Source organism: Ranitomeya imitator, chromosome 2, assembly GCF_032444005.1.
Source record: "Ranitomeya imitator isolate aRanImi1 chromosome 2, aRanImi1.pri, whole genome shotgun sequence".
Classification (NCBI taxonomy): Eukaryota; Metazoa; Chordata; class Amphibia; order Anura; family Dendrobatidae; genus Ranitomeya; species Ranitomeya imitator.
In genome coordinates this window covers 600,836,715-600,864,439 of record NC_091283.1, presented here as the reverse complement: position 1 = coordinate 600,864,439, position 27,725 = coordinate 600,836,715, and the positions used below count along the sequence as shown (strand labels likewise).

Sequence of the window (27,725 nt, the reverse complement as noted above, 5' to 3'; positions counted from 1 at the left end):
GGGTGTTTTGTTTGTCCATCAGTTTCTTGAGGCCTACCAGAAGTTCTCAAGTTCTCAATGGGATTGCGATCTGGAGAGTTTCCTTACCATGGACCCCAAATTTAAATCTTTTGTTTATTGAGTCACTTGGTTATCGCTTTTGCTTTGTAACACTGTCTGCATCATGCTAGAAAAAGCATTGTTCATTACCAAATAAATTTCTCGTTGGGAGAAGTTGGTCTTGGAGGATGTTTAGATTCCATTCTTTATTCATGGCAGTGTTCTTTAGCAAAATTGTGAGTGAGCCAACTCCACTGGATGAAAAGCAACCGGACACATGAATGGTCTCAGGGGGCTTTACTGTTGGCATGACACAGGAATCATGGTACCACTCACCTTTTGAGGTGAGTGCTGCCATCAGTCCTGAGTCATGCCATAAGTAAAGCATCCTCAGACCAATCTAGAGTGGGGTTGCTTTTTTTATCCAGAGTTGTCTCACTCACAATTTTGCCTAAAAACATCGTCGAGAATAAAGAGCAGTATCTAAATATCCTTTAAGGGCAACTTCTCCCAATGATGCAGGATCAAATTGATGATGAACAATGATTTGTCTGACATGATGGAGCACAACATCAGAGAAAGTGATACCCAGGTGGCTCAGTGAACAAAATATTGAAATTTTGGGTTCATGTCAAAGGAACTCCCCAGATCTCAATCAGATTGAGAACATGTGGTAAAATCTCAAAAAGTGGATGGACAAACAAAATTACAGAAATTGTGATAAACTCCAAGCTCTGATTAGACAAGAAAGGGTTATCAGTCAGGATTTGGCCCAGAAGCTGATATCCAACATGCCAGGGTGAATAGCTGAAATCCAGAGAAAAATAAAAAGGTAATCACTGTAAATATTGAATCTATATGTAAACTTGATTTATTTATATATCAAAAGTTTATAATTTAGGAGTTACTTATTGTACTCCAGCAACGATACGACTAAAAGATCTAAAAACATTGAAGCAGAAAACTTTTTAAAAAAAACAACATTTTTGTCAGTCTCAAATGTTTTGACAACAATGATATACTAGGACTTTAAAGGTTTGTGCAGTTTACAAAAAAAGTTAAATATTCCGATGAAAATTTAATTTTGGAGAAGGGCGTTTCTTCTTTCAAGGCCATTATCTTTTAGTCAAACAACGGTGGGTACATGGAGCACTTGCTCAGGAGGAGTAGGTGTGTCAATTAATGATAGCACAGTTTTACAAAAAAAAAAAAAAAAAAATACAGGTGCCATTTTTTTTTTCTTTTTAAATGGACTTAGGGTATTTTGAAGGTGCTGAATCTAAAATCCCATTAACCTTTACGGAATGGATTCTAGTTTTTTAGATAACTCATCCATAAAAATAATGCATTCCTCAATGTGACTTGTGTATGACAAATGCAATAGCTTTTAGTCTTTTGACACTTTAACAGTGTCTTAGGTAATGAAATATCCCATATAATTGTTTTGTATTTCAATTTGTAGGCTTACAATGCTATAAAAGACATTGTGAAGCCAGAATTCTAATGTAATTAATTAACTATTAAATATCTCAGAAACTAGAGCCAATCTGGCACAACCAAGGTCATTCTTAATCAACACCATAAATTTAATATAAAACCGTTCAGACATTGTTTGCACCACAATCACTGTATACCAGTGTAATCAGTGGGCAACAAGTATAAAGTCTCACTTACATTTGCTTTTTGGCTCTCCTTCAAATAACACCTAATCTCTGGTGTTCTGGTGTAGGACACACCGTCACAACCTTTTAAGTATCCAAAGAGGATGATTTGGTCTGTAAGGAGCTTGAACAATTTCATAATGTGTGGATATACATGTGTAGATCATAGAATGTAGAGTTGGAAGGGACCTCCAGGGTCATCGTGCCCAATGCCCTGCTCAACACACAGCTACAGTCACAAAGGCAGAGACTAAAAACTACTCTTCTCCTGTGAATACGACAAACTACGAACTGGTGGAAAACAACTGGCTGTCAGGATAGCAAGACTTGAAATGTGATAATCATCAACAATTTTAATGGCTTCAACATTTAACTACAACATGTCCTAGATAAAAGCTAAGCAAATGAAGGAACTATGCAAAGTCTTAATAAGAAACCGAATTAGTATGAATTACGCATCGCATTCATACTCACAATTGTGCTTTGGTTCCCTAGGAGGTACACTGAAATTCACTTACACTTTTGTAAGACATGATACTAAACGGCTTCGATTGATCTCAGCAAGTCACCTGAACAACAGACTATGCCGTAGACATCACTAAGAATAAAGAAGGCTTTTACAACTAATTCTGTACCCCTTTTAGACAACATCCAAGTGAATAGGACAGTGCTTTTATACATTGCACCACCACCACTAGAAGCATAGTGGAGGGAAATGTGGACCAGCCTGAAACCTAACGCAAATGTTGAAGACTAGTGAGTGCCTGACTAGTGAGGACGCCGACTATAAAAATTGTAAAAACCCCAAAATTCAATAATAATGGCCTATCCTAAAGGACGGGTCATACATTTATAAAGGCTGGGTAAACCCTTCAAGCTTTTTTTGATGTTCTCAGATCTTTTTACAGCTGAATGCTTAAAATCAGGAATGCTAACAGTTTAGACGGATGCCCTAGAATATAGAAAGTATTCAGCAATGTAATAATTCCCATAACTTTCTGCATATGGCTAAAAAAAAAAGCAATATTTACAGAGATGAGGTCTAAGGTGCTTGATCAGAGGAGGCATTTGATCAGAAACAAATCCACAGATGCTGCAGGAAAGTTAAAGTCATGTACGCTGCTCACAGTAGCAAAAGTAACATGTGACCTGGTATTGTTATGTTGACAAATAGCTCCTGCGACACTTTCATGTTCCCTCGTGAAGGCCTCTCCATGGAGTTACCCATGTGGTCTCCAGACCAATCTTAGGCTATCATTGTATCCAAGACAAATGCGAGACTCATCACTGAAGATGACAGATTTCCATTCTAGCCTCTACTGAGGTCAATGGAACACCTGAAGCTGGACACCTGACTAGCAGCCCAAAAGGTGTGCAAATGCCTAGTGATGTTTTGAATAGACACAGTTTGACACCTTAGGCTTGTTATGTGACTTCCAATTTCAGCTGTCAAACAGAATTGATCATTATGTGCCATTCTTTCTCTGATGAAACCACGTTGGTAACACCACAGAGAGGCCTTCACTACGTAATGTCAGTCAGGGACAGACATGCCATTGGTGCAACTCCTCAGGGAGCCGAGATTTCAGGGGGCCCACTTCTACCTCTAAAACAGGTGGAAGTCTGCATTATGATGAGCTATAAAACTGCAGAGGGCCAATATATTGTTCTCGCACAGAGGCCCATTTTTGTTTGTGTACAGTTCTGGGCACACAGGTCCTACTACCAGGATTATCATGTAAGGTGTCATAATGTACAGAGGCCGATCTCTTGAAGTCTTCATTTGAATCACGCTAACAACACTGCTTTACACAGATATAGTTGTGGAACAAGTGGTTTGATCATTTCGTCAAATTGTCCCAGGAGACGCTTTTCAACACCACAATGCCAGGCCACATCTTACTCGCACTACTGTCAGCAGCCTGCATGGCCTAAACGTGCTGTCATGACCTGCAGAATCTAAAGACTTGGCTCCAATCGAGCATCTCTTGGGAATTCATTGGTCAGCAATTGCAAAGAGAGCTGCTAGTAGCGGATCTTGATGATTTGTGTACCCAAGTGCATTAAGTGTAGCAAATCTTTCTTCAACCATTAATTACCTCATTGATAGTAGCAAGGGCAGGTAAGTCCGTAAATTTCTGTACATGGTGCTCATACTCAATACTGAATAAATAGAGATGTTTTGAAAATGGTGCTTCCATTTTTTCATCATTTGCATATAATTAGCATTTCTATACATCCTGTGATTTCCAGAATTCTAAGACTTTTCCTTGGTGTTGCAATGTCAATGTTGAAGTGTCTAGTAAAGGCCCCTTCACATTTAGCGACGCTGCAGCGATACCGACAACGATCCGGATCGCTGCAGCGTCGCTGTTTGGTCGCTGGAGAGCTGTCACACAGACCACTCTCCAGCGACCAACGATGCCGGTAACCAGGGTAAACATCGGGTAACTAAGCGCAGGGCCGCGCTTAGTAACCCGATGTTTACCCTGGTTACCATGCTAAAAGTAAAAAAAAACAAACACTAGATACTTACCTACAGCCGTCTGTCCTCCAGCGCTGCGCTCTGCTTCTCTGCTCTCCTCCTGTACTGTCTGGGAGCCGGAAAGCAGAGCGGTGACGTCACCGCTCTGCTTTCCGGCTCACAGCCAGTACAGGAGGAGTGCAGAGCGCAGCGCTGGAGGACAGACAGCGGTAGGTAAGTATCTAGTGTTTGTTTTTTTTTACTTTTAGCATGGTAACCAGGGTAAACATCGGGTTACTAAGCGCGGCCCTGCGCTTAGTTACCCGATGTTTACCCTGGTTACCAGTGAAGACATCGCTGGATCGGTGTCACACACGCCGATCCAGCGATGTCTCCAGGGAGTCCAGCGACGAAATAAAGTTCTGGACTTTATTCAGCGACCAACGATCTCCCAGCAGGGGCCTGATCGTTGGTCGCTGTCACACATAACGATTTCATTAACGATATCGTTGCTACGTCACAAATAGCAACGATATCGTTAACAATATCGTTATGTGTGAAGGTACCTTAAGTTGAAGCAATACAAGTGGTCCCTCAAATTACAATATTCAAGTGGCTGTCTCCTCTCAAAATATTGGTCCCAGCCTCCCAGTCCACAGTTTGCTATAAAAAAAAAAAATGTCTGGTACAGACTGCAGCATTTGAGTCATTTCAATCCACTACTGGCAGCAGTCAATCAGTGAGCTCAGCGGCTTTGAGCAGGGTGTTCCACCTAGATGGGCAGAGCCGCTGAGCTCCTTACCTGGTTGCTGCACTGTAGACGTGATGTCATCGACACAGCCAACACTGGACACCAGGAGCAGTGAGAGAGACTCAACACTGGTCCTGGGGATGGTGAGAAAATCTAATTTTATTGTTTTATACCAAACTATGTCGGGGATAAAGAAGTTCATTTTTTTTCTGGATGACCATAATAAATTGATATATAATGTAACTATAAAATGTCATCAAAGTCTTATCAAAAACTGGAAAATCACTCCTGAAAGCTGTAAATCACAATCTATAATGAGGATAGGACCTTCTTCAGGGTCCTGGACAATACACGCAATGTACCAGAAAAAGAACTTGAAGCTGCATTCACCTGGTGTCCAAATAAGCAGCTGCTCCTGGTAAAGAGGACATGTAATATCACACTACACTGTAAATAGCCAATTAGTGTGTGCACTTCAATAATACAAATGTTTCACAAGTGAAATTCCCGTGACGGTTTTAAGTTACAGCCCATGAAAGACCATTGTATGTTGGAAATGTTGTAACCTGAAGGTTTGTATATTCAGTTGTAAAGTAAACTGCTTGTGAACCACTCAATGCCTTAAAAAAAAAAAAAAAAACTCAGCAGGCTTTTAGACCATAAACTAACATCATTTATATAAAGCATCTGAAAAGCTGAAGACGCTCCTACCTTTGATTCATAAATCCGTTTCTCCATTTTCTAGAAATCCATTGGCGAATGTTTATGCAAACGAGCTTGCAAGTGCAGAAACGTGGTCTGTACGTACAGCTCTACGACCTCTCTCCCATCCCTTGGCCAGCCTCCTGTCAATGTCTAACAGATCACTAAGTTTGGCCCACTCCCCCATCCAATATCTTGCACAAACACTGTAATTCCCGGTGGCAGTCCATGTGTTGTAAGGTCCTGATGGTCTTGCTAGAGCAAGACTATATCTGCACATGTGCCATCCTTGGGAATAACAGTGCCTGCACAAAATCTGTGGCAGAGGAGCAAGTCATGGAGAAGAGTGACCTGTCAGTCATTGACAGGAAGACAGAGGGAGAGAGGCGGGAGTGCTGGACAGGCCAAGCCCCTGCACTTGTGAGCTCATCTGAATAATCTAAAAAAATAAAAATAAAAAAAAATAAACAATGGAGAAACAGTGTCACGGATCCCTTCTCCGTGGTGTCACTTATTCGTCACGTGCCTGCTCTCACACGTGACTTGGGGTTGTGCCTGCAAGGGTTAATCTATCTCCCCACTCTCAGTCCAGCATTCAACCTCTGTCCTATGCTGTAATGGGAGCATAAATCACACACCGACCCAGGCCACACACCCGCTCATACGCGCTGCCACCACTCATCGAATACACAGGCGATGAGTCCTGGAACTAATAATACTAATAAAAATATATCTATCACTCATAAGGCTCACACACCTTTTGGCTATGGATTCCTTTAGAATATTCAAGGTTCAAATTGTTAAAGTTTTATACTTTAATAGCAAAAAGTTCAATGCTTACAATAAGAAAAAGGTATAAAAATACGATAATAAAAAGACATACAACTTATGTAAACAATGTCAAAATAAACAGGAGAAAACTTACAGAAATTATCTAACGTAGTTGCTTTCTGCTCCCTGAGGGAAGGAAGAAGGTAGATTGAATCACATCAGCTTCTCAGGCTGCCCCCATCATGTGAACACAATTCTCTGTCTGCAGCCTAAATTTATAACTTTGGTCTGAGGTCAGTTTTCTAGACCGGCCTCCCAGGTTAATATCATAATTGCGGTCTGTTTGATTGGGCACGGCCGCTCTACTAATGAATATATATATTATTTTCCTCTGGAGACCCGTGTGAGATGGTTCCCAGGGATAGCTTCCTTCAGGCCGCAATTTAGCATCTCCCCTCCACGACCTCAGAGGTGCCAAATGTTGCTTTTCTTTTCGGCCCTAGCTAGACCTCCTGGTGAGATCTGGAGACAGAATTTTTACTATTCCCAAGGAAGTACCTATTAACACCTAGGTGCGACTTGACTTCAGGACAGATGTTACATTATCACTAGTCACACATATAACCCTAGACATATGTCCCTACACACATATAGATATAGATATATATATATATATATATATATATACCCACCTATTTCACCACACCTCCCTCCTTATGAACGTCCATGGGGGTTGACTTACAGGTCAGCTCCCGTGCACGTACCTGGTTCTGCCCCATCTTGGCAAGAAAGGCCATCAGCATTGCTCACAGCCCAACACCGTGCAGGACGATTAGCATTTGCCACAGAACACCAGAATTGGCAAATTCGCCACTGGCACCCTGTGCTATTCACAAATGAAAGCAGGTTCACACTGAGCACATGTGACAGACGTGACAGAGTCTGGAGACGTCGTGAAGAGCGATCTGCAGCCTGCAATGTCCTTCAGCAAGATCGGTTTGGCAGTGGGTCAGTAATGGTGTGGGGAGGCATTTCTTTGTAAAGCCGCACAGCCCTCCATGTGCTCGCTAGAGGTAACATGACTGCCATTAGGTACCAAGATGAGAGTCTCAGACCCCTTGTGAGACCATATGCTGGTGTGGTTGGCCCTTGGTTCCTCCTAATGCAGGACAATGCCAGGCGTCATGTGGCTGGAGTGTGTCAGCAGTTCCTGCAAGATGAAGGCATTAAAGCTATGGACTGGCCCGCCCATGCTCCAGACCTGAATCCGATTGAACACATCTGGGACATCATGTCTCGCACCATCCACCAACGTCACGTTGCTCCACAGACTGTCCAGGAGATGGTGGATGCTTTAGTCCAGGTCTGAGAGGAGATCCCTCATGAGACCATTTGTCCCCTCATCAGGAGCTTGTCCAGGCGTTGTAGGGAGGTCATACAGGCACGTGGTGGCCACACACACTACTGAGCATCATTTCCTTGTGGTGAGGCATTTCCACTGAAGCTGGGTCAGCCTGCAATTTGATTTTCCACTTTGATTTTGAGTATCATTCCAAATCCAGACCTCTATAGGATATATATTTTGATTTATATTGATCATTTTTATGTCCTCAAAACATTCCACTTTGTAATGAATAAAGATGTGCAACTGAAACATTTCATTCAGTGATATCTAGAATGTGGCATTTTAGAGTTCCCTTTATTTTTGTGAGATTATATATATATGTGGATGTACAATTTTCATAGTCATGAAAATACAGAAATATCTTCAAATGAGAAGGTGTGTCCAAACTTTTGGTCTGTACTGTATATATATATATATATATATATATATATATATATATATATATATATATATATATATATATACACAGTTAGGTCCATATATATTTGGACAGAGAAGACATTTTTCTAATTTTGATTATAGACATTACCACAAAGAATTTTAAACAAAACAATTCAGATGCAGTTGAAGTTCAGACTTTCAGCTTTCATTTGAGGGTATCCACATTAAAATTGGATGAAGGGTTTAGGAGTTTCAGCTCCTTAACATGTGACACCCTGTTTTTAAAGGGACCAAAAGTAATTGGACAATTGACTCCAAGGCTATTTCATGGACAGGTGTGGGCAATCCCTTCACTATGTCATTCTCAATTAAGCAGATAAAAGGCCTGGAGTTGAATTGAGGTGTGGTGCTTGCATTTGGAAGGTTTTGCTGAGAAGTAAACATGCGGTCAAAGGAGCTCTCCATGCAGGTGAAACAAGCTATCCTTATGCTGCGAAAACAGAAAAAAAACATCAGAGAAATTGCTACGGTATTAGTAGTGGCAAAATCTACAGTTTGGTACATCCTGAGAAAGAAAGAAAGCACTGGTGAACTCATCAATGCAAAAAGACCTGGGCGCCCGCGGAAGACAACAGTGGTGGATGATCGCAGAATAATCTCCATGGTTAAGAGAAACCCCTTCACAACAGCCAACCAAGTAAACAACACTCTCCAGGAGGTCGGCGTATCAATATCCAAATCTACCATAAAGAAAAGACTGCATTAAAGTAAATACAGAGGGTTCACTGCACGGTGCAAGCCACTCATAAGCATCAAGAATAAAAAAGCTAGACTGGACTTTGCTAAAAAACATCTAAAAAAGCCAGCACAGTTCTGGAAGAACATTCTTTGGACAGATGAAACCAAGATCAACCTCTACCAGAATGATGGAAAGAGAAAAGTATGGTGAAGGCGTGGTACAGTTCATGATCCAAAGCATACCACATCATCTGTAAAACATGGCAGAGGCAGTGTGATGGATTGGGCATGCATGGCTGCCAGTGGCACTGGGTCACTAGTGTTTATTGATGATGTGACACAGGACAGAAGCAGCCGAATGAATTCTGAGGTATTTAGAGACATACTGTGTGCTCAGATCCAGCCAAATGCAGCAAAACTGATTGGTCGTCGTTTCATACTACAGATGGACAATGACCCAAAACATAAAGCCAAAGCAACCCAGGAGTTTATTAAAGCAAAGAAGTGGAATGGTCTTGAATGGCCAAGTCAGTCACCTGATCTCCACCCAATTGAGCATGCATTTCACTTGTTAAAGACTAAACTTCAGTTAGAAAGGCCCACAAACAAACAGCAACTGAAAACCACCACAGTGAAGGCCTGGCAGAGCATCAAAAAGGAGGAAACACAGTGTCTGGTGATGTCCATCAGTTCAAGACTTCAGGCAGTCATTCCCAACAAATGGTTTTCAACCAAGTACTAAAAATGAACATTTTATTTAAAATTATTGAATCTGTCCAATTAGTTTTGGTTCCTTTAAAAACAGGGTGGCACATGTTAAGGAGCTGAAACTCCTAAATCCTTCATCCAATTTTAATGTGGATACCCTCAAATGAAAGCTGAAAGTCTGAACTTAAACTGCATCTGAATTGTTTTGTTTAAAATTCATTGTGGTAATGTCTATAACCAAAATTAGAAAAATGTTGTCTCTGTCCAAATATATATGGACCTAACTGTATATATATATATATATATATATATATATATATATATATATATATATATACATATACAGTACAGACCAAAAGTTTGGACACACCTTCTCATTTAAAGATATTTCTGTATGACTATGAAAATTGTACATCCACACTGAAGGCATCAAAACTATGAATTAACACATGGGGAATTATATACTTAACAAAAACGTGTGAAACAACTGAAAATATGTCTTATATTCTAGGTTCTTCAAAGTAGCTATCTTTTGCATTTTCTTGATGAGCTTCAAGAGGTAGTCACCGAGAATGGTCTTCCAACAATCTTGAAGGAGTTCCCAGAGATGCTTAGCATTTGTTTTCCCTTTTGCCTTGACTCTGTGGTCCAGCTCACCCCAAACCATCTCGATTGGGTTCAGGTCTGGTGACTGTGGAGTCCAGGTCATCTGGCGTAGCACCCCATCACTCTCCTTCTTGGTCAAATAGCCCTTACACAGCCTGGAGGTGTGTTTGGGGTCATTGTCCTGTTGAAAAATAAATGATGGTCCAACTAAACGCAAACCGGATGGAATAGCATGCTGCTGCAAGATGCTGTGGTAGCCATGCTGGTTCAGTATGCCTTCAATTTTGAATAAATCCCCAACAGTGTCACCAGCAAAGCACCCACACACCATCACACCTCCTCCTCCATGCTTCACGGTGGGAACCAGGCATGTAGAGTCCATCCGTTCACCTTCACCTTTTCTGCATCGCTCAAAGACACGGTGGTTGGAACCAAAGATCTCAAATTTGGACTCATCAGACCAAAGCACAGATTTCCACTGGTCTAATGTCCATTACTTTTGTTCTTTAGCCCAAACAAGTCTCTTCTGCTTGTTGCCTGTCCTTAGCAGTGGTTTCCTAGCAGCTATTTTACCATGAAGGCTTGCTGCACAAAGTCTCCTCTTAACAGTTGTTGTAGAGCTGTGTCTGCTGCTAGAACTCTGTGTGGCATTGACCTGGTCTCTAATCTGAGCTGCTGTTACCCTGCGATTTCTGAGGCTGGTGACTCGGATAAACTTATCCTCAGAAGCAGAGGTGACTCTTTGTCTTCCTTTCCTGGGGCGGTCCTCATGTGAGCCAGTTTTTTTGTAGCGCTTGATGGTTTTTGCCACTGCACTTGGGGACACTTTCAAAGTTTTCCCAATCTTTCGGACTGGCTGACCTTCATTTCTTTAAAGTAATGATGGCCACTTGTTTTTCTTTACTTAGCTGCTTTTTTCTTGCCATAATACACATTCTAACAGTCTATTCAGTAGGACTATCAGCTGTGTATCCACCAGACTTCTGCACAACACAACTGATGGCCCCAACCCCATTTATAAGGCAAGAAATCCCACATATTAAACCTGACAGGGCACACCTGTGAAGTGAAAACCATTCCCGGTGACTACCTCTTGAAGCTCATCAAGAGAATGCCAAGAGCGTGCAAAGCAGTTATCAAAGCAAAAGGTGGCTACTTTGAAGAACCTAGAATATAAGACATATTTTCAGTTGTTTCACACTTTTTGTTAAGTATATAATTCCACATGTGTTAATTCATATTATGATGCCTTCAGTGTGAATGTACAATTTTCATAGTCATGAAAATACAGAAAAATCTTTAAATGAGAAGGTGTGTCCAAACTTTTGGTCTGTACTGTATATATTACATGCATACACTATATAATTGTCTAAGGGTCAATTCCGTCTTTCTATCTGTCCTTCTGTCTGTCTGTTACGGATATTCATTGGTCGCAGCCTCTGTCTGTCATGGAAATCCAAGTCGCTGATTGGTCATGGCAAAACGCCCACGACCAATCAGCGACGGGCACAGTCCACCGGCAAAATGGCCGCTCCTTCCTCCCCGCAGTCAGGGCCTGCTCCATACTCCCCTCCATTCAGCCCTCTCACAGGCTTAATGCCAGCATTAATGGACCGCGGTGTAACGCAGTCCATTATTGCAGCTGTGTGACCAACTTTTTACTATCGATGCTGTGTATGCAGCATCAATAGTAAACAGATCTAATGTTACAAATAATAATAATAAAAAAAAAACGTTATTTTCACCCTCCGACGTTGCGCCCTCTCCTCGGCAGTGCAAGCGGCAGGTTCCGGTGCCAATGATGTTATGCGAGAAGGACCTGCCATGACGTCACGGTCATGTGACTCTGTGTTGGGCATGCTAGCCCTGAAGAACACGTGGTGGGACTTTGCTACTGGTGGCTTGGGTATTGGACGGTCCCGGCCGGGGATGGACGTCCTGAATAGTACCCGGACAGGCCACCTGTGTGATCCTGAGTAACCTGGGTGTTGGGAGGTACTGGGAGTAGGACCGGATCCCTGAACAGCACGAGGTGAGGACAGGGATCTCCAGAGCCAGTGACAACTACTGTGTGGGGAAGCTACAGTCCTTCGGTGGGTCTGGACTGACTAATGTGTGCCGACCAGGCAAGTTGGTGATCCCTGTGAGGCAGCCTTCCCAAGAGTGAGGACTGACAAGGAGTCAGCAGGTGGGGCAGGAGCTCCCAGAAGGTACCATAGTCTGTTGGTGCTAATTGTTTCTATGAACTGTGTGGTAACCCACGGCAACTGGTCAGAAGAGGACTAGCGTGTTTAGTTGCTGCAAAGGGATAATGCAAGCCAATGATACAGTGTGTAATGGACTATATGTAAGCCGGTGATTGGTAACCTGGCTTACGGCGCGGTTTATGACTTGAAAATACACCGTATGGACTGATTTGTGTTGAAAATTCGTGTGCTTGAATCCCGTGCCAAGCCAGTAATATATATATATATATATATATATATATATATATATATACACACACACACACACACACACACACACATATGCTTATATCTAGCCCCCAACTGACCTGGAACTTTAAAATGTTGTTTTAACAGACAGAAGGCTCATTTTTAAGAAATGTTGTGCTATTAAAATAAAAAAATAGAAATAATACAAGGAATATACACATATCCGAATAAGAAGAAAAACTTTACATTTAAAATCCTAAAATCCTGTTTTGTTTTGTTTTTTTGTCTTTTTTTATACAATAAATGGCTTTGTCTTGGACTTGTTAAATAAAACAATAAACAAATCACAACATTTAAAGGGTTTGTCCACTTCTCACTCTGAATGTCTGTCCTCGTTAGTGCTCCAACGGTATCAGCACTCGCATTCCCAGGGCTCAGGTATGGCTTTTGTGACATGTGAGCCCTGCGCCCAATCAGCGTTGGCGTTACTGTCCCCGATTTGAATGTATAAGTAGTCAAGAGGGAGTGAGAGATGCGGCTGGCCGCTCACTTCCCCTTGATTACTTATACATCTTAAGACTGGGACAGTGACGCCTGTGTCGATTGGTCACAGGGCTCACGTGACATAACTACTTGTGATAAGCGAACGTGTGTGGATAACGTGGTAACGGAGCATGCTTGGGTGTTATCCGAGTATCTTCACTGCGCTCGTATATTATGTTCGAGTCCCTGCAGCTGCATGATTATTGACTGTTAGACAGCCAGAACCCATGGATTGCCTAGCAAACAGTCAGCATCGGTTCAGATATTGTTATATATTTATGTTGGTCGCACCAGAACACCTCCTGGACATCTGCACAAATGTATTGTTCCTTCTAACAAATGTGATATTTCTTCCTTATACTGTGCTCTGATACGGCACGGTGGGTTAATTGTCTGGCTTAAGAGTCCATTCAATACATATGCAATGTAATACCATTGTTAGTGCTGGCCACATACCTGTAGTGCCTCTCACATAATGATTTACTCTCCAGATGCCATGATTATATAAACCAGAGAACCTGAAATAACATTCGGCTTACAGCGCCTGTAGTAATGCCATCCGCATATGTGAAGTCCCCGGTGGACTCTGTACTGGAAATTTAAGGAGCAGTTCCCTGCATGATTGTTTTCTGGTCTCTGTACGAAAACAGGCGAAGGGGCATGGAGTCTTCTAAATCTTGGGTCGCCAGTTGTAATGTGTTTGCAGTTCTCATTCCATGCAAACAACCCCAGACTGACAATATGTTGGCACATGGTGCCAATAGTGCAGAATACAAAATGCAAGTTTGCAGTGATAAAGAGGTTTTCCCACTAATTGAAATTTATTGTCGCAGTCGACCATTTAATTCATTTCAGAAAATGTCCACAATTATTTTACAACCAGGCTCATATTATATTTAGAAGGTCAGTTGGCGCTGGTCCCCTTACATACATGAGTAATCTTTGCAGCACTTACACAAGCCAGCTACCCCCAGGATTGCTTTATATTCCAGAAACCTGCTGACATGGGGCTGCTGGCAATGTTCCTTGCACTGGATCTGGCATTTAGCCAACCACTGATTTACATCATGCCAGTGGTGCACGGTGACACCTGTCCGCCTTTTACAGAACACAGACAAAGGCTTATAGCCGAGATACTTGGGGTAAGTAATGCCTCCTTTACATAAATAGGAGGAGACCATCAGCATGAAGAAGAAGCTGAATCCATAGCAGGCATGGCAAACATTTGGTCTTTACATGAGTAGCAGCCTTTTTTACATTCTGAATTGTGGCTTTATACCAGATGCCCTGGAAATCACGGCAAGGCCCGAGGCTGCCCACATTTCACTAACAACCTGCAAGTGAGCAGATTCCATGGGGAAAGAAGAGGAATATATGGGAAGTATTTCCTTAAATCATTTCTGTATTATATGTGATTGAGGGGAAACCCACCATTATAAGAGTATGCGTACACTGCATATTGATGACAATGGCGGTACTGCCGAGTTCTCCACAGCAAAAACGCTTCAGGAAAATGCTGGTGGTCATTTTCCTAAAGCGTCATTCCAGTCATTTTTACGTCTGTACTTAAAATTACGTAGAGAGGGCGGCTTTCAACTGAAACCACCAGAAGAATGAACAGGTCATTTGTTTTAACTTCCTCAGGATTTCCAACACAGCTGTAGAGTCGGAGTCGATGTCTATTTTGGTGGAGTCAGAGTTGCTGCAAAATGGACCGACTCCTAAAATATATCATAAATTGGGTACAGTACTACAATTCTGGATGTGCTGTAAATGTTTTCATAAGAATTTGGGAAAGTTATGAAATGTCCTATAAATGTCTGTTCTGTTCCAGATCTAAGGATCTGGGCTTTTAGTGGAGATGAATCTGTGCTGCACTTTATGCACATGCTCGGTAGTGACCAGTGTTGTGGAGTTGGAGTCAGGGAAATTGAGCAGTGGGAGGTTTGGTTTACCGACTCCACAGCCTTAATTTCCAAACCCTGAATTGGTTAAGCAAAGTGACCTGAGATGGAACATGTAGACAGCAATGTCATTTTGATATGGCGGTGTATTATGTGTATATTAAATTGGCAAAACCTAGTCAAGAACTCCCCATATACCTTGTGTGCCATCAGCTTGAATGTACTGCACATTTACACTGGGATGAAAGTAAACCATTCGGAAGCTTTATATTAGCAGTAGGAGATGGTAACTCACCAAAACATTTTTCATCACAGTCTCGGTGGCAAATTTCCTCACAATCTCGGGAGGGGCAATGGACCCAGCAATCACTCCTGCAATTATGGTGAATGACAATTTATCACAATCTAGCTTTTTTGTAGACCTCATTCTTTTTTATGATAATAAACTACATTAAAAAGGAAAAGAAGATTTCTTAGAGCGTCATTTCGATGGAAAACAATCAACATAAAATGGAAGAATATCATAATTATGCAGTTCAACCAGGGTCTAAAGCCTATTAAATTTCTTTTACATGGATTTCTAAGCAAATAATATCATTGATTAGACCATTGTGAGCATCCAGATTACATTTCCTGATAATGACATTAGTATTCTATTACATAAACGAAGAAAAAATGCAGGGTAGGAAAGGAATCAAGGAACATATTGATACACTAGATGGTGGCCCGATTCTAACGCATCGGGTATTCTAGAATATGTATGTATGTATGTATGTATGTATGTATGTATATAGCAGGCACATAGTATATAGCACAGGCCACGTAGTATATAGGAGCCATGTAGTATATAGCAAATACTACGTGGCCTGTGCTATATACTATGTGGCTGCTATATACGGTACATACATATTCTAGAATACCCGATGCGTTAATACAGGCCACGCAGTATATAACACAGCCCAAACAGTATATAACACAGCCCACGCAGTATATAACACAGGCGACGCAGTATATAACACAGGGTATGTAGTATATAGCACAGCCCGCGCAGTAGATAGCACAGCCCGCGCGGTATATAACACAGCCCCCGCGGTATATCACACTGCCCCCACAGTATATCCCACAGCCCCCGCAGTATATCACACAGCCCCCGCAGTATATCACACAGCCCCCGCAGGATATCACACAGCCCCGCAGGATATCACACAGCCCCCGCAGGATATCACACAGCCCCCGCAGTATATCACACAGCCCGCGCAGGATATCACACAGCCCCCGCAGTATATCACACAGCCCCCGCAGTATATCACACTGCCCATGTAGTATATAGCAGCCACGCGGTATATAACACAGCCCACGCAGTATTTAGCAGTGTGGGCACCATATCCCTGTTAAGAAAAAAATAATTAAAATAAAAAATAGTTATATACTCACACCCTGGGATCCAGCGAAGCTCCAGCGATACGTGCGCGGCTGCCGCCATCTTCCGTTCCCAGGATGCATTGCGAAATTACCCAGATGACTTAGCGGTCTCGTGAGACCTCTGGGACCGAAAGCTGGCGGCAGGCGCGAACGCATTATCGGATAACGGAGGGTGAGAATAGCAGGTTTTTTATTATTTTTAACATGAGATCTTTTTACTATTGATGCTGCATAGGCAGGGACATACAGGGTTAATAGCTGCGGTAACGGAGTGCGTTACCCACGGCATAACGCGGTCCGTTACCGCCGGCATTAACCCTGTGTGAGCGGTGACTGTAGGGGAGAATGGAGCGGGCTCCGGGCACTGACTGCGGGGAGTAAGGAGCGGCCATTTTTCCACCGGACTGTGCCCGTCGCTGATTTGTCCTGGCTGTTTTGCCGTGACCAATCAGCGACTTGGATTTCCATGACAGACAGAGGCCGTGACCAATTAATATCCATGACAGACAGACAGGCATACAGAAAGACGGAAGTGACCCTTAGACAATTATATAGTAGACAGTTAACCAAGGAAAAGAAGACTTACACGGAAGCAAAGAATCCATTACGGGATTGTGGCCATCAGCCATTTGTTGCTCCAAATACCAAGTGGTGATGCTGAAACAAGGTCTAATGTCTCCTTAATCGAGGTGGTATAGTAATAAATCTTTCCTATAATTTATTTTTACAAAATTATTCTATACAATCAATTTGCAATTGTTAGAAGAACTTGTCTGGGAGAATACGTAGGTGGAGAGGTACCTCTACCATTCCAAGATTGCTGTTTGTGCATCTGGGACTTCAATTCTAGTTCTGTAAAATCTTGAAAAGCAACCATGTAACAGAAAATCTTAGTATGGTCTGTCCAGTATATTCAGACAGAAGTAATGTCACAAAGGTCACTCGCAGCCATCTGCCACAGCAGACAAGCAAATGTCTGAAAAGGTTCTAACGCACCTGCAGCTCCTTCATCCTTGGAGAAGTCAACCTTCTATAGCATGCGTGGGGAACCTCAGGCCCCAGGGCCATTTACGGCCCTCAATGCCCTTTTATCAGGCCCCCGAGCAGATTTTCAGGGACCGCATTCTTGGGCAGGGAGGTGTATTTTGACCACAACCAGCTCATTAATTTCTTCTTGCTCTGTTAGCATACACACGCAGTGTTCACTACTGAACACTGAAGGGCATGCAATGAAAGATTACATCCTGAAACCAGTGCCAGCGTCAGGATGTACTTTGTGGGCGGAGTTTGTACGGCCCCGGAAGGATGGTAGAAATATCCAAATGGCCCTTGGAAGGAAAAAAAAAAAAAAAAAAAGATTCCCCACCCCTGTTCTATAGGCTACTTTCTCTTCAAGGCTGGTGATGGCACGCTTCTCTCAGCTACTGGCTAGTGATGGCACATTTCTCTCCTCTACAGCTCACAGTCCTTGCTAGTGTTTGCAGTCTACTCTCCTCTGCGGCTGCCCCCACTTCCTAATTTATTATTGTGTCGCTAGTTCCTGCTACTTGTGCCACCACGTCCTGGCTGTCGGCTCGCTCCTCCCTCAGACCACAATGGTCCCCTAGTGTGACAATAAGCCTGTGTGGGGATTTGTAGGCTTTTATACTTGTAGTACAAGCAGTACAATGTAATGGTGTATGTCACTAGTTCGTGTATCACCAAAATTAACATGACATGCACACACTTATTTTAGAGTGTATGCACGTCATGAAAATTTAGGAGATACAATAATTTTGACTTCCAGGATTAGGAAAAAAGTAGCTAATTTTTGCATAAATGCCTAGCCACTTTAGTCCAGGAGCGGAGTCTAGTAGACACAGCCCATGATATACATCTCATGCATTGGATTGATCATGAAAAAAGCAGACCTTTTTTTTCTAATTCTTGAAATTTGATTTAGAATGAATTTTCACCTTGAGCACACTAGCCATGGGTCTCCTGAGTCGAACTTGAACCCTCATAAAAGCCTAAGAGGCTGTTGAATGTGGGCCGGAAAACCCGTGGCCGGTCCCTGAATCACGGACTGTGACGCAAGTATGGGTAAGGCCAATTTCAGGTGAGTGGGTCTCATGCTCAGTATACCATCTGTCCTGCACAGACTGCCAGTGGATACCCTAAACTGAACTACCAGACTCCTATATGATGCGCAAGTTGCAAAAATGCTTTTGATTTTTTGTGACTTGTGTGTAACAGTAACTTGAAGCTTGCTTTGAACCTTCTATCAGTAGCAGTAGCAAAGCTACCGGGGGGAGGATGGGGCAGAGGGTGCGAACGCTCTGAGCCCAGAGGGGGCCCACCCGGAGCTACGCTACTGCAACTGTTTCGGCGCACGCAACTACATTCTGCGGAAGAGCATGGAGAATCGGTCTCACTGCTCTGCCACCCAGCCGCTATGGAGCCCCTGAGCAGGCTGGGGGGGCGGGGGGGGCTCGGTGCCAGCATTTAGCCGATACAGCTGACCGCATTGATGAGGGAAGGAGCGCACAGCGCTCCTCCCATCACCCCCGTCAGCGTCTGATGTCACAGACGTCAACACTGACAGTGGGCGCGGTGACGTCACCACCCAGCGCCCGCTGTCCGGAGATGAGGGGGAGCTCGGAGCACCGCTGAAACAAGGAGGAAGGGGGGTGAGTATTTGTTTTTTTTATGGAGACTGCCTTATACTACAGGGTCTGCCTATGGGGGCTGCCTTATACTACAGGGTCTGCCTATAGGGGTACTGTCTTATACTACAGGGTCTGCCTATGGGGGCTGCCTTATACTACAGGGTCTGCCTATGGGGTGCTGTCTTATACTACAGGGTCTGCCAATGGGGGTGCTGTCTCATACTACAGGGTCTGCCAATGGGGGTGCTGTCTTATACTACAGGGTCTGCCTATGGGTGCTGCCTTGTGCTATAGAGTCTGCCTATGGGGAGTGCATTATACTATATGGAGGCCATCTAGTGGGCCATCATACAGTTTGGGGATTACAGTGAGGGGGCCATCGTACAGTGTGGGGATTACAGTGAAGGGGCCATCATACAGTGCTGGAGCCATCAAACAGTTTGGAGGCTACAAAGGGGTCAGTATACTGTGTGGGTGGTACTATATATTGAGGGGGCATTATACTGTGTATAAGAGAGCAGGGAGACTCGGGGCAGACTCGGGACATTATTCAATGTGAAGTGGGCACTAATTGTTATAGGGGAACTCAAGTTACTGTGACTATTAACCCCTTCATGACCCAGCCTATTTTGACCTTAAAGACCTTGCCGTTTTTTGCAATTCTGACCAGTGTCCCTTTATGAGGTAATAACTCAGGAACGCTTCAACGGATCCTAGCGGTTCTGAGATTGTTTTTTCGTGACATATTGGGCTTCATGTTAGTGGTAAATTTAGGTCAATAAATTCTGCGTTTATTTGTGATAAAAACGGAAATTTGGCGAAAATTTTGAAAATTTCGCAATTTTCACATTTTGAATTTTTATTCTGTTAAACCAGAGAGATATGTGACACAAAATAGTTAATAAATAACATTTCCCACATGTTTACTTTACATCAGCACAATTTTGGAAACAAAATTTTTTTTTGTTAGGAAGTTATAAGGGTTAAAATTTGACCAGCGATTTGTCATTTTTACAACGAAATTTACAAAACCATTTTTTTTAGGGACCACCTCACATTTGAAGTCAGTTTGAGGGGTCTATATGGCTGAAAATACCCAAAAGTGACACCATTCTAAAAACTGCACCCCTCAAGGTACTCAAAACCACATTCAAGAAGTTTATTAACCCTTCAGGTGCTTCACAGCAGCAGAAGCAACATGGAAGGAAAAAATGAACATTTAACTTTTTAGTCACAAAAATTATCTTTTAGCAACAATTTTTTTATTTTCCCAATGGTAAAAGGAGAAACTGAACCACGAAAGTTGTTGTCCAATTTGTCCTGAGTACGCTGATACCTCATATGTGGGGGTAAACCACTGTTTGGGCGCACGGCAGGGCTTGGAAGGGAAGGAGCGCCATTTGACTTTTTGAATCAAAAATTGGCTCCACTCTTTAGCGGACACCATGTCACGTTTGGAGAGCCCCCGTGTGCCTAAAAATTGGAGCTCCCCCACAAGTGACCCCATTTTGGAAACTAGACGCCCCAAGGAACTTATCTAGATGCATAGTGAGCACTTTGAACCCCCAGGTGCTTCACAAATTAATCCGTAAAAATGAAAAAGTACTTTTTTTTCACAAAAAAATTCTTTTAGCCTCAATTTTTTCATTTTCACATGGGCAACAGGATAAAATGGATCCTAAAATGTGTTGGGCAATTTCTCCTGAGTACACCAATACCTCACATGTGGAGGTAAACCACTGTTTGGGCACATGGTAAGGCTCGGAAGGGAAGGAGCGCCATTTGACTTTTTGAATGAAAAATTATTTCCATCGTTAGCGGACACCATGTCGCGTTTGGAGAGCTCCTGTGTGCCTAAACATTGGCGCTCCCCCACAAGTGACCCCATTTTGGAAACTAGACCCCCCAAGGAACTTATTTAGATGCCTAGTGAGCACTTTAAACCCTCAGGTGCTTCACAAATTGATCTGTAAAAATGAAAAAGTACTTTTTTTTCACAAAAAAATTCTTTTCGCCTCAATTTTTTCATTTTCACATGGGCAGTAGGGTAAAATGGATCATAAAATTTGTTGGGCAATTTCACCCGAGTACGTCGATACCTCATATGTGGGGGTAAACCACTGTTTGGGCACTCGGCAGGGCTCGGAAGGGAAGGCGCGCCATTTGACTTTTTGAATGGAAAATTAGCTCCAATTGTTAGCGGACACCATGTCGCGTTTGGAGAGCCCCTGTGTGCCTAAACATTGGAGCTCCCCCACAAGTGACCCCATTTTGGAAACTAGACCCCCCAAGGAACTTATCTAGATGCATATTGAGCACTTTAAACCCCCAGGTGCTTCACAGAAGTTTATAACGCAGAGCCATGAAAATAAAAAATAATTTTTCTTTCCTCAAAAATGATTTTTTAGCCTGGAATTTCCTATTTTGCCAAGGATAATAGGAGAAATTGGACCCCAAATATTGTTGTCCTGTTTGTCCTGAGTACGCAGATACCCAATATGTGGGGGTAAACCACTGTTTGGGCGCACGGCAGGGCTCGGAAGGGATGGCACGCCATTTGGCTTTTTAAATGGAAAATTAGCTCCAATCATTAGCGGACACCATGTCACGTTTGGAGAGCCCCTGTGTGCCTAAACATTGGAGATCCCCCAGAAATGACACCATTTTGGAAACTAGACCCCCAAAGGAACTAATCTAGATGTGTGGTGAGGACTTTGAACCCCCAAGTGCTTCACAGAAGTTTATAACGCAGAGCCATGAAAAAAAAAAAAAAATTATTTTCTCAAAAATGATCTTTTAGCCTGCAATTTTTTATTTTCCCAAGGGTAACAGGAGAAATTTGACCCCAAAAGTTGTTGTCCAGTTTCTCCTGAGTACGCTGATACCCCATATGTGGGGGTAAATCACTGTTTGGGCACATGCCGGGGCTCGGAAGTGAAGTAGTGACGTTTTGAAATGCAGACTTTGATGGAATGCTCTGTGGGCGTCACGTTGCGTTTGCAGAGCCCCTGATGTGGCTTAACAGTAGAAACCCCCCACAAGTGACCCCATTTTGGAAACTAGACCCCCAAAGGAACTTATCTAGATGTGTGGTGAGCACTTTGAACCCCCAAGTGCTTCATAGAAGTTTATAATGCAGAGCTGTGAAAATAATAAATACATTTTCTTTCCTCAAAAATAATTATTTAGCCCAGAATTTTTTATTTTCCCAAGGGTTACAGAAGAAACTGGACCCCAAAAGTTGTTGTCCAGTTTCTCCTGAGTACGCTGATACCCCATATGTGGGGGTAAACCACTGTTTGGGCACATGCCGAGGCTCGGAAGTGAAGTAGTGACGTTTTGAAATGCAGACTTTGATGGAATGCTCTGTGGGCGTCACGTTGCGTTTGCAGAGCCCCTGATGTGGCTTACCAGTAGAAACCCCCCACAAGTGACCGCATTTTGGAAACTAGACCCCGAAAGGAACTTATCTAGATGTGTGGTGAGCACTTTGAACCCCCAAGCGCTTCATAGAAGTTTATAATGCAGAGCCGTGAAAATAATAAATACGTTTTCTTTCCTCAAAAATAATTATTTAGCCCAGAATTTTTTAATTTTCCCAAGGGTAACAGGAGAAATTTGACCCCAATATTTGTTGTCCAGTTTCTCCTGAGTATGGTGATACCCCATATGTGGGGGTAAACTACTGTTTGGGCACATGCCGGGGCTTGGAATTGACGTAGTGACGTTTTGAAATGCAGACTTTGATGGAATGCTCTGCGGGCGTCACGTTGCGTTTGCAGAGCCCCTGGTGTGCCTAAACAGTAGAAACCCCCACAAGTGACCCCATTTTAGAAATTAGACCCCCCAAGGAACTTATCTAGATATGTGGTGAGCACTTTGAACCCCCAAGTGCTTCACAGACGTTTACAACGCAGAGCCGTGAAAATAAAAAATCATTTTTCTTTCCTCAAAAATTATGTTTTAGCAAGCATTTTTTTTGATTCACAAGGGTAACAGGAGAAATTGGACCCCAGTAATTGTTGCGCAGTTTGTCCTGAGTATGCTGGTACCCCATATGTGGGGGTAAACCACTGTTTGGGCACACGTCAGGGCTCGGAAGTGAGGGAGCACCATTTGACTTTTTGAATACGAGATTGGCTGGAATCAATGGTGGCGCCATGTTGCGTTTGGAGACCCCTGATGTGCCTAAACAGTGGTAACCCCTCAATTCTACCTCCAACACTAACCCCAACACACCCCTAACCCTAATCCCAACTGTAGCCATAACCCTAAACACAACCCTAACCGCAACACACCCCTAACCACAACCCTAACCCCAACACACCCCTGACCATAACCACAACCCTAATTCCAACCCTAACCCTAAGGCTATGTGCCCACGTTGCGGATTTGTGTGAGATATTTTCGCACCATTTTTGAAAAATCCGCGGGTAAAAGGCACTGCGTTTTACCTGCGGATTTTCCGCGGATTTCCAGTGTTTTTTGTGCGGATTTCACCTGCGGATTCCTATTGAGGAACAGGTGTAAAACGCTGCGGAATCCGCACAAAGAATTGACATGCTGCGGAAAATACAACGCAGCGTTTCCGCGTGGTATTTTCCGCACCATGGGCACAGCGGATTTGGTTTTCCATATGTTTACATGGTACTGTAAACCTGATGGAACACTGCTGCGAATCCGCAGCCAAATCCGCACCGTGTGCACATAGCCTAATTCTAAAGGTATGTGCACACGCTGCGGAAAACGCTGCGGATCCGCAGCAGTTTCCCATGAGTTTACAGTTCAATGTAAACCTACGGGAAACAAAAATCGCTGTGCCCATGCTGCGGAAAAACTGCACGGAAACGCAGCGGTTTACATTCCGCAGCATGTCACTTCTTTGTGCGGATTCCGCAGCGGTTTTACAACTGCTCAAATAGAAAATCGCAGTTGTAAAACCGCAGTGAAATGCGCAGAAAAACCGCGGTAAATCCGCCATAAATCCGCAGCGGTTTAGCACTGCGGATTTATCAAATCCGCAGCGGAAAAATCTGCAGAGGACCAGAATACGTGTGCACATACCGAAACCCTAACCCTAGCCCTAACCCTACCCCTACCCCTAACCCTACCCCTAGCCCTAACCCTACCCCTACCCCTAACCCTAACCCTAACCCTAGCCCTAACCCTACCCCTAACCCTAACCCTAACCCTATTCTAACATTAGTGGAAAAAAAAAATTTCTTTATTTTTTTATTGTCCCTACCTATGGGGGTGACAAAGGGGGGTGGGGGGGGGGTCATTTATTATTTTTTTTATTTTGATCACTGAGATAGATTATATCTCAGTGATCAAAATGCACTTTGGAATGAATCTGCCGGCCGGCAGATTCGGCGGGCGCACTGCGCATGCGCCCGCCATTTTGGAAGATGGCGGCGCCCGGGAGAAGACGGACGGGACCACGGCTGGATCGGTAAGTATGATAGGGTGGGGGGGGACCACGTGGGGGGGGACCACGGGGGGGGGGGATCGGAGCACGGGGGGGGGAATCGGAGCGCGGGAGGGGTGGAACGGAGCGCGGGGGGCGTGGAACGGAGCACGGGGGGGCTGGAATGGAGCACGGGGGGGTGGAACGGAGCACGGGGGGGTGGATCGGAGTGCAGGGGGGGTGATTGGAGCACGGGGGGGGGTGATTGGAGCACGGGGGGAGCGGACACGAGCACGGGGGGGAGCGGAGCACAGGACGGAGGGGAGCCGGAGCAGTGTACCGGCCAGATCGGGGGGGTGGGGGGGCGATCGGAGGGGTGGGGTGGGGGCACACTAGTATTTCCAGCCATGGCCGATGATATTTCAGCATCGGCCATGGCTGGATTGTAATATTTCACCCGTTATAATGGGTGAAATATTACAAATCGCTCTGATTGGCAGTTTCACTTTCAACAGCCAATCAGAGCGATCGTAGCCACGAGGGGGTGAAGCCACCCCCCCTGGGCTAAACTACCACTCCCCCTGTCCCTGCAGATCGGGTGAAATGGGAGTTAACCCTTTCACCCGATCTGCAGGGACGCGATCTTTCCATGACGCCGCATAGGCGTCATGGGTCGGAATGGCACCGACTTTCATGACGCCTACGTGGCGTCAAAGGTCGGGAAGGGGTTAAAGGGGCAGACAGGGCAATATTACTTTCTAGGGGGCAAAATGTGGGCTCTGTTTTCTAGGGCACTTGCACCCGGCATTGCTATATTACAGAGGGGTGCTTTATAATTTAGAGGGCACAGAGAATCACACAGCCGTTGCAGTAAGAGAAACACATACGGCAGCAGCGGCTCAGTATTGGGGTATTAGGTGGAGTAATAGGGACACATACTGCAGCAGTGTCTCAGGATTGGGGTATCAGGGGCAGTAATAGGGACACATACGGCAGCAGCGGCTCAGTATTGGGGTATTAGGTGGAGTAATAGGGACACATACTGCAGCGGCGGCTCAGTATTGGGGTATCAGGGGCAGTAATAGGGACACATAAGGCAGCTGTGGATCAGTATTGGGGCATCAGCAGGATGAGTAGTTTGTGCAGGTTGGGAATAGATGGTGATGGGGCTGGAATATGAGAAGTGAAATGTGTCTTTGTTGTATTCTCTGCAGACGAGTTGCTGCTGGAAGAAGTGGTCATGTCGGTCTGGGCCAGATGGAAAAGACGGGAAAAGTGAACGATTCCATCAGAAAGAACCTCAGCAGTAAATCATTATCTATAACTGTACTGTAAGCTCTTATATGTTCTGTAGGACTGGTATCTACCACTGACCATATGGCGGTAATATCCATGTTGGTCTTTATATAGAGATTATCGTCAGTAACAGCGCGGTCATCTGCTGAGGTTCTCCTCCAGTATTAGGGGGCGTCACCCAGTTGTAATCAAGGTTACCTGGTTAGGGGCCCACTCAGAAGTTTCACCCCCCTGAACCAAAACCCAAGCTACACCTCTGATTAGTAGTGTACATTTTGCTAGAATGTGGCTCGCGATTATCTCTCAGAGCTAAATTTGCCTTTCAAGGTTAGATATGTTGGGGACCACAGCTTTAAAAGGACCTCTGGTGACCAATGTTCTGGCAGGATGGTAAGGTTCAGCCAAATAGGGTCCTAAAAATGACAACCTTGTCTAAAGCAGAACATACAATGAAGTCAGTCAAGGATAATCACTACACAACTTAATTCACAAATAACCTTTTAATCTTTATTAAAGGGAATGTGTTATCAAAAACTAATCAACTGTTTAAATCCAGTTTTCATATTTAATTATTTTTTATATATATTTTTTCTCAACTTTTCATATCAGTATACAAAAAAAAAAACAACAACTTTGAAATCTTGCAATTTTCACACTGGGGCCAACACCTCTATAAGCCTCAGATATCACATAATGTGATGTCAATGGTGGATCATGTGTTGTCACAGCTCACCTCCACCTCCTTCTCTTTGCAGTGAGTGACTATTGGCAAGATTAGGTCATTCTCAGATTATACTTCAATAGAAACAAATAGGGTTTTAGTCAGTCTATTGCTGCTAATGTCCATGTGAAGAGTAAGAGATTTGGAGTCTAATACTGGCTAAGTTGCCAGTGAGTGTGCAAATAGATAATTAAAAATATAGATAACATCATTATCAAAAATGACAAAAAATACAATTAACTAAAAAGCATGATTATTTTCTTTTCCGACACACTCCCTTTAATGACATGGCTTACATCTGTTTGTTCAATGATAACCTCAAAATCACTGCGTCAGTTAAAAAAGTCATGCACATGTTCTGAATAGCTTGTTAACTGGTCATTCAAAATTTTATCATAGCGGCCCACGGTAGCCTGCCGCAGCACTATCCGACCTGATAACCATAGTGTACTCTACTCTACTAAAACAGGTCACAAACAACAAACCTGATTGACCGGTTTTGTTTCAGATTAAAGTAGACCTCTCTCTAAAGGTCCCGTCACACTTGGCGACGCTAAGGCGATCCCGACAACGATACGACCTGCCAGGGATCGTTGCTGCGTCGCTATGTGGTCGCTGATGAGATGTCAAACAGTGAGATCTCCCCAACGACGCAGCAGCGATGCGGCGACCTGTAGCGACCTGTACAACGATGCTATTTCATGACGATTCAATGGGACGTCCTGTCAACGAGGTCGTTGGTAAGGTGCCAAACACAGCGATGTGTGCTACCCAGCGGGACCTCAACGATCAAAAAAAGGTCCAGGCCATTCCGACACGACCAGCGATCTCACAGCAGGGGCCTGGTCGCTGCTACGTGTCACACATAGCGAGATCGCTACTGAGGTCGCTGTTGCGTCACAAAACTTGTGACTCAGCAGCGATCTCGCTAGCGTTCTCGCTTTGTGTGACGGGGGCTTAATACTCAGGAAAATTGAGATAAAAATCTTGTAAAAATCTCGGAGCTACTCTGATTCTGCTGCTCTTTTCAATTTTGTGCTGTGCTGCTCCATTGCGGAGATGTTAAAATTTGTTTCTTCTGGAGCACAGTATGTGAAATCTCTGCTTTTCAGTTCAACTGGAT

At 43.8% G+C, this 27,725-nt stretch overlaps 1 protein-coding gene across 1 annotated transcript in view; it reads right to left on the bottom strand.

The window, feature by feature from the left end:
• ACSF2 (acyl-CoA synthetase family member 2) overlaps positions 1–27,725 on the bottom strand; it is a 204,648-nt gene that overhangs the window by 35,031 nt on the left and 141,892 nt on the right. The window contains exon 10 of the mRNA XM_069752397.1: positions 15,404–15,480. Within this exon, the coding sequence (XP_069608498.1) occupies positions 15,404–15,480 (77 nt within the window). The remainder of the gene's footprint in view (positions 1–15,403; positions 15,481–27,725) is intronic.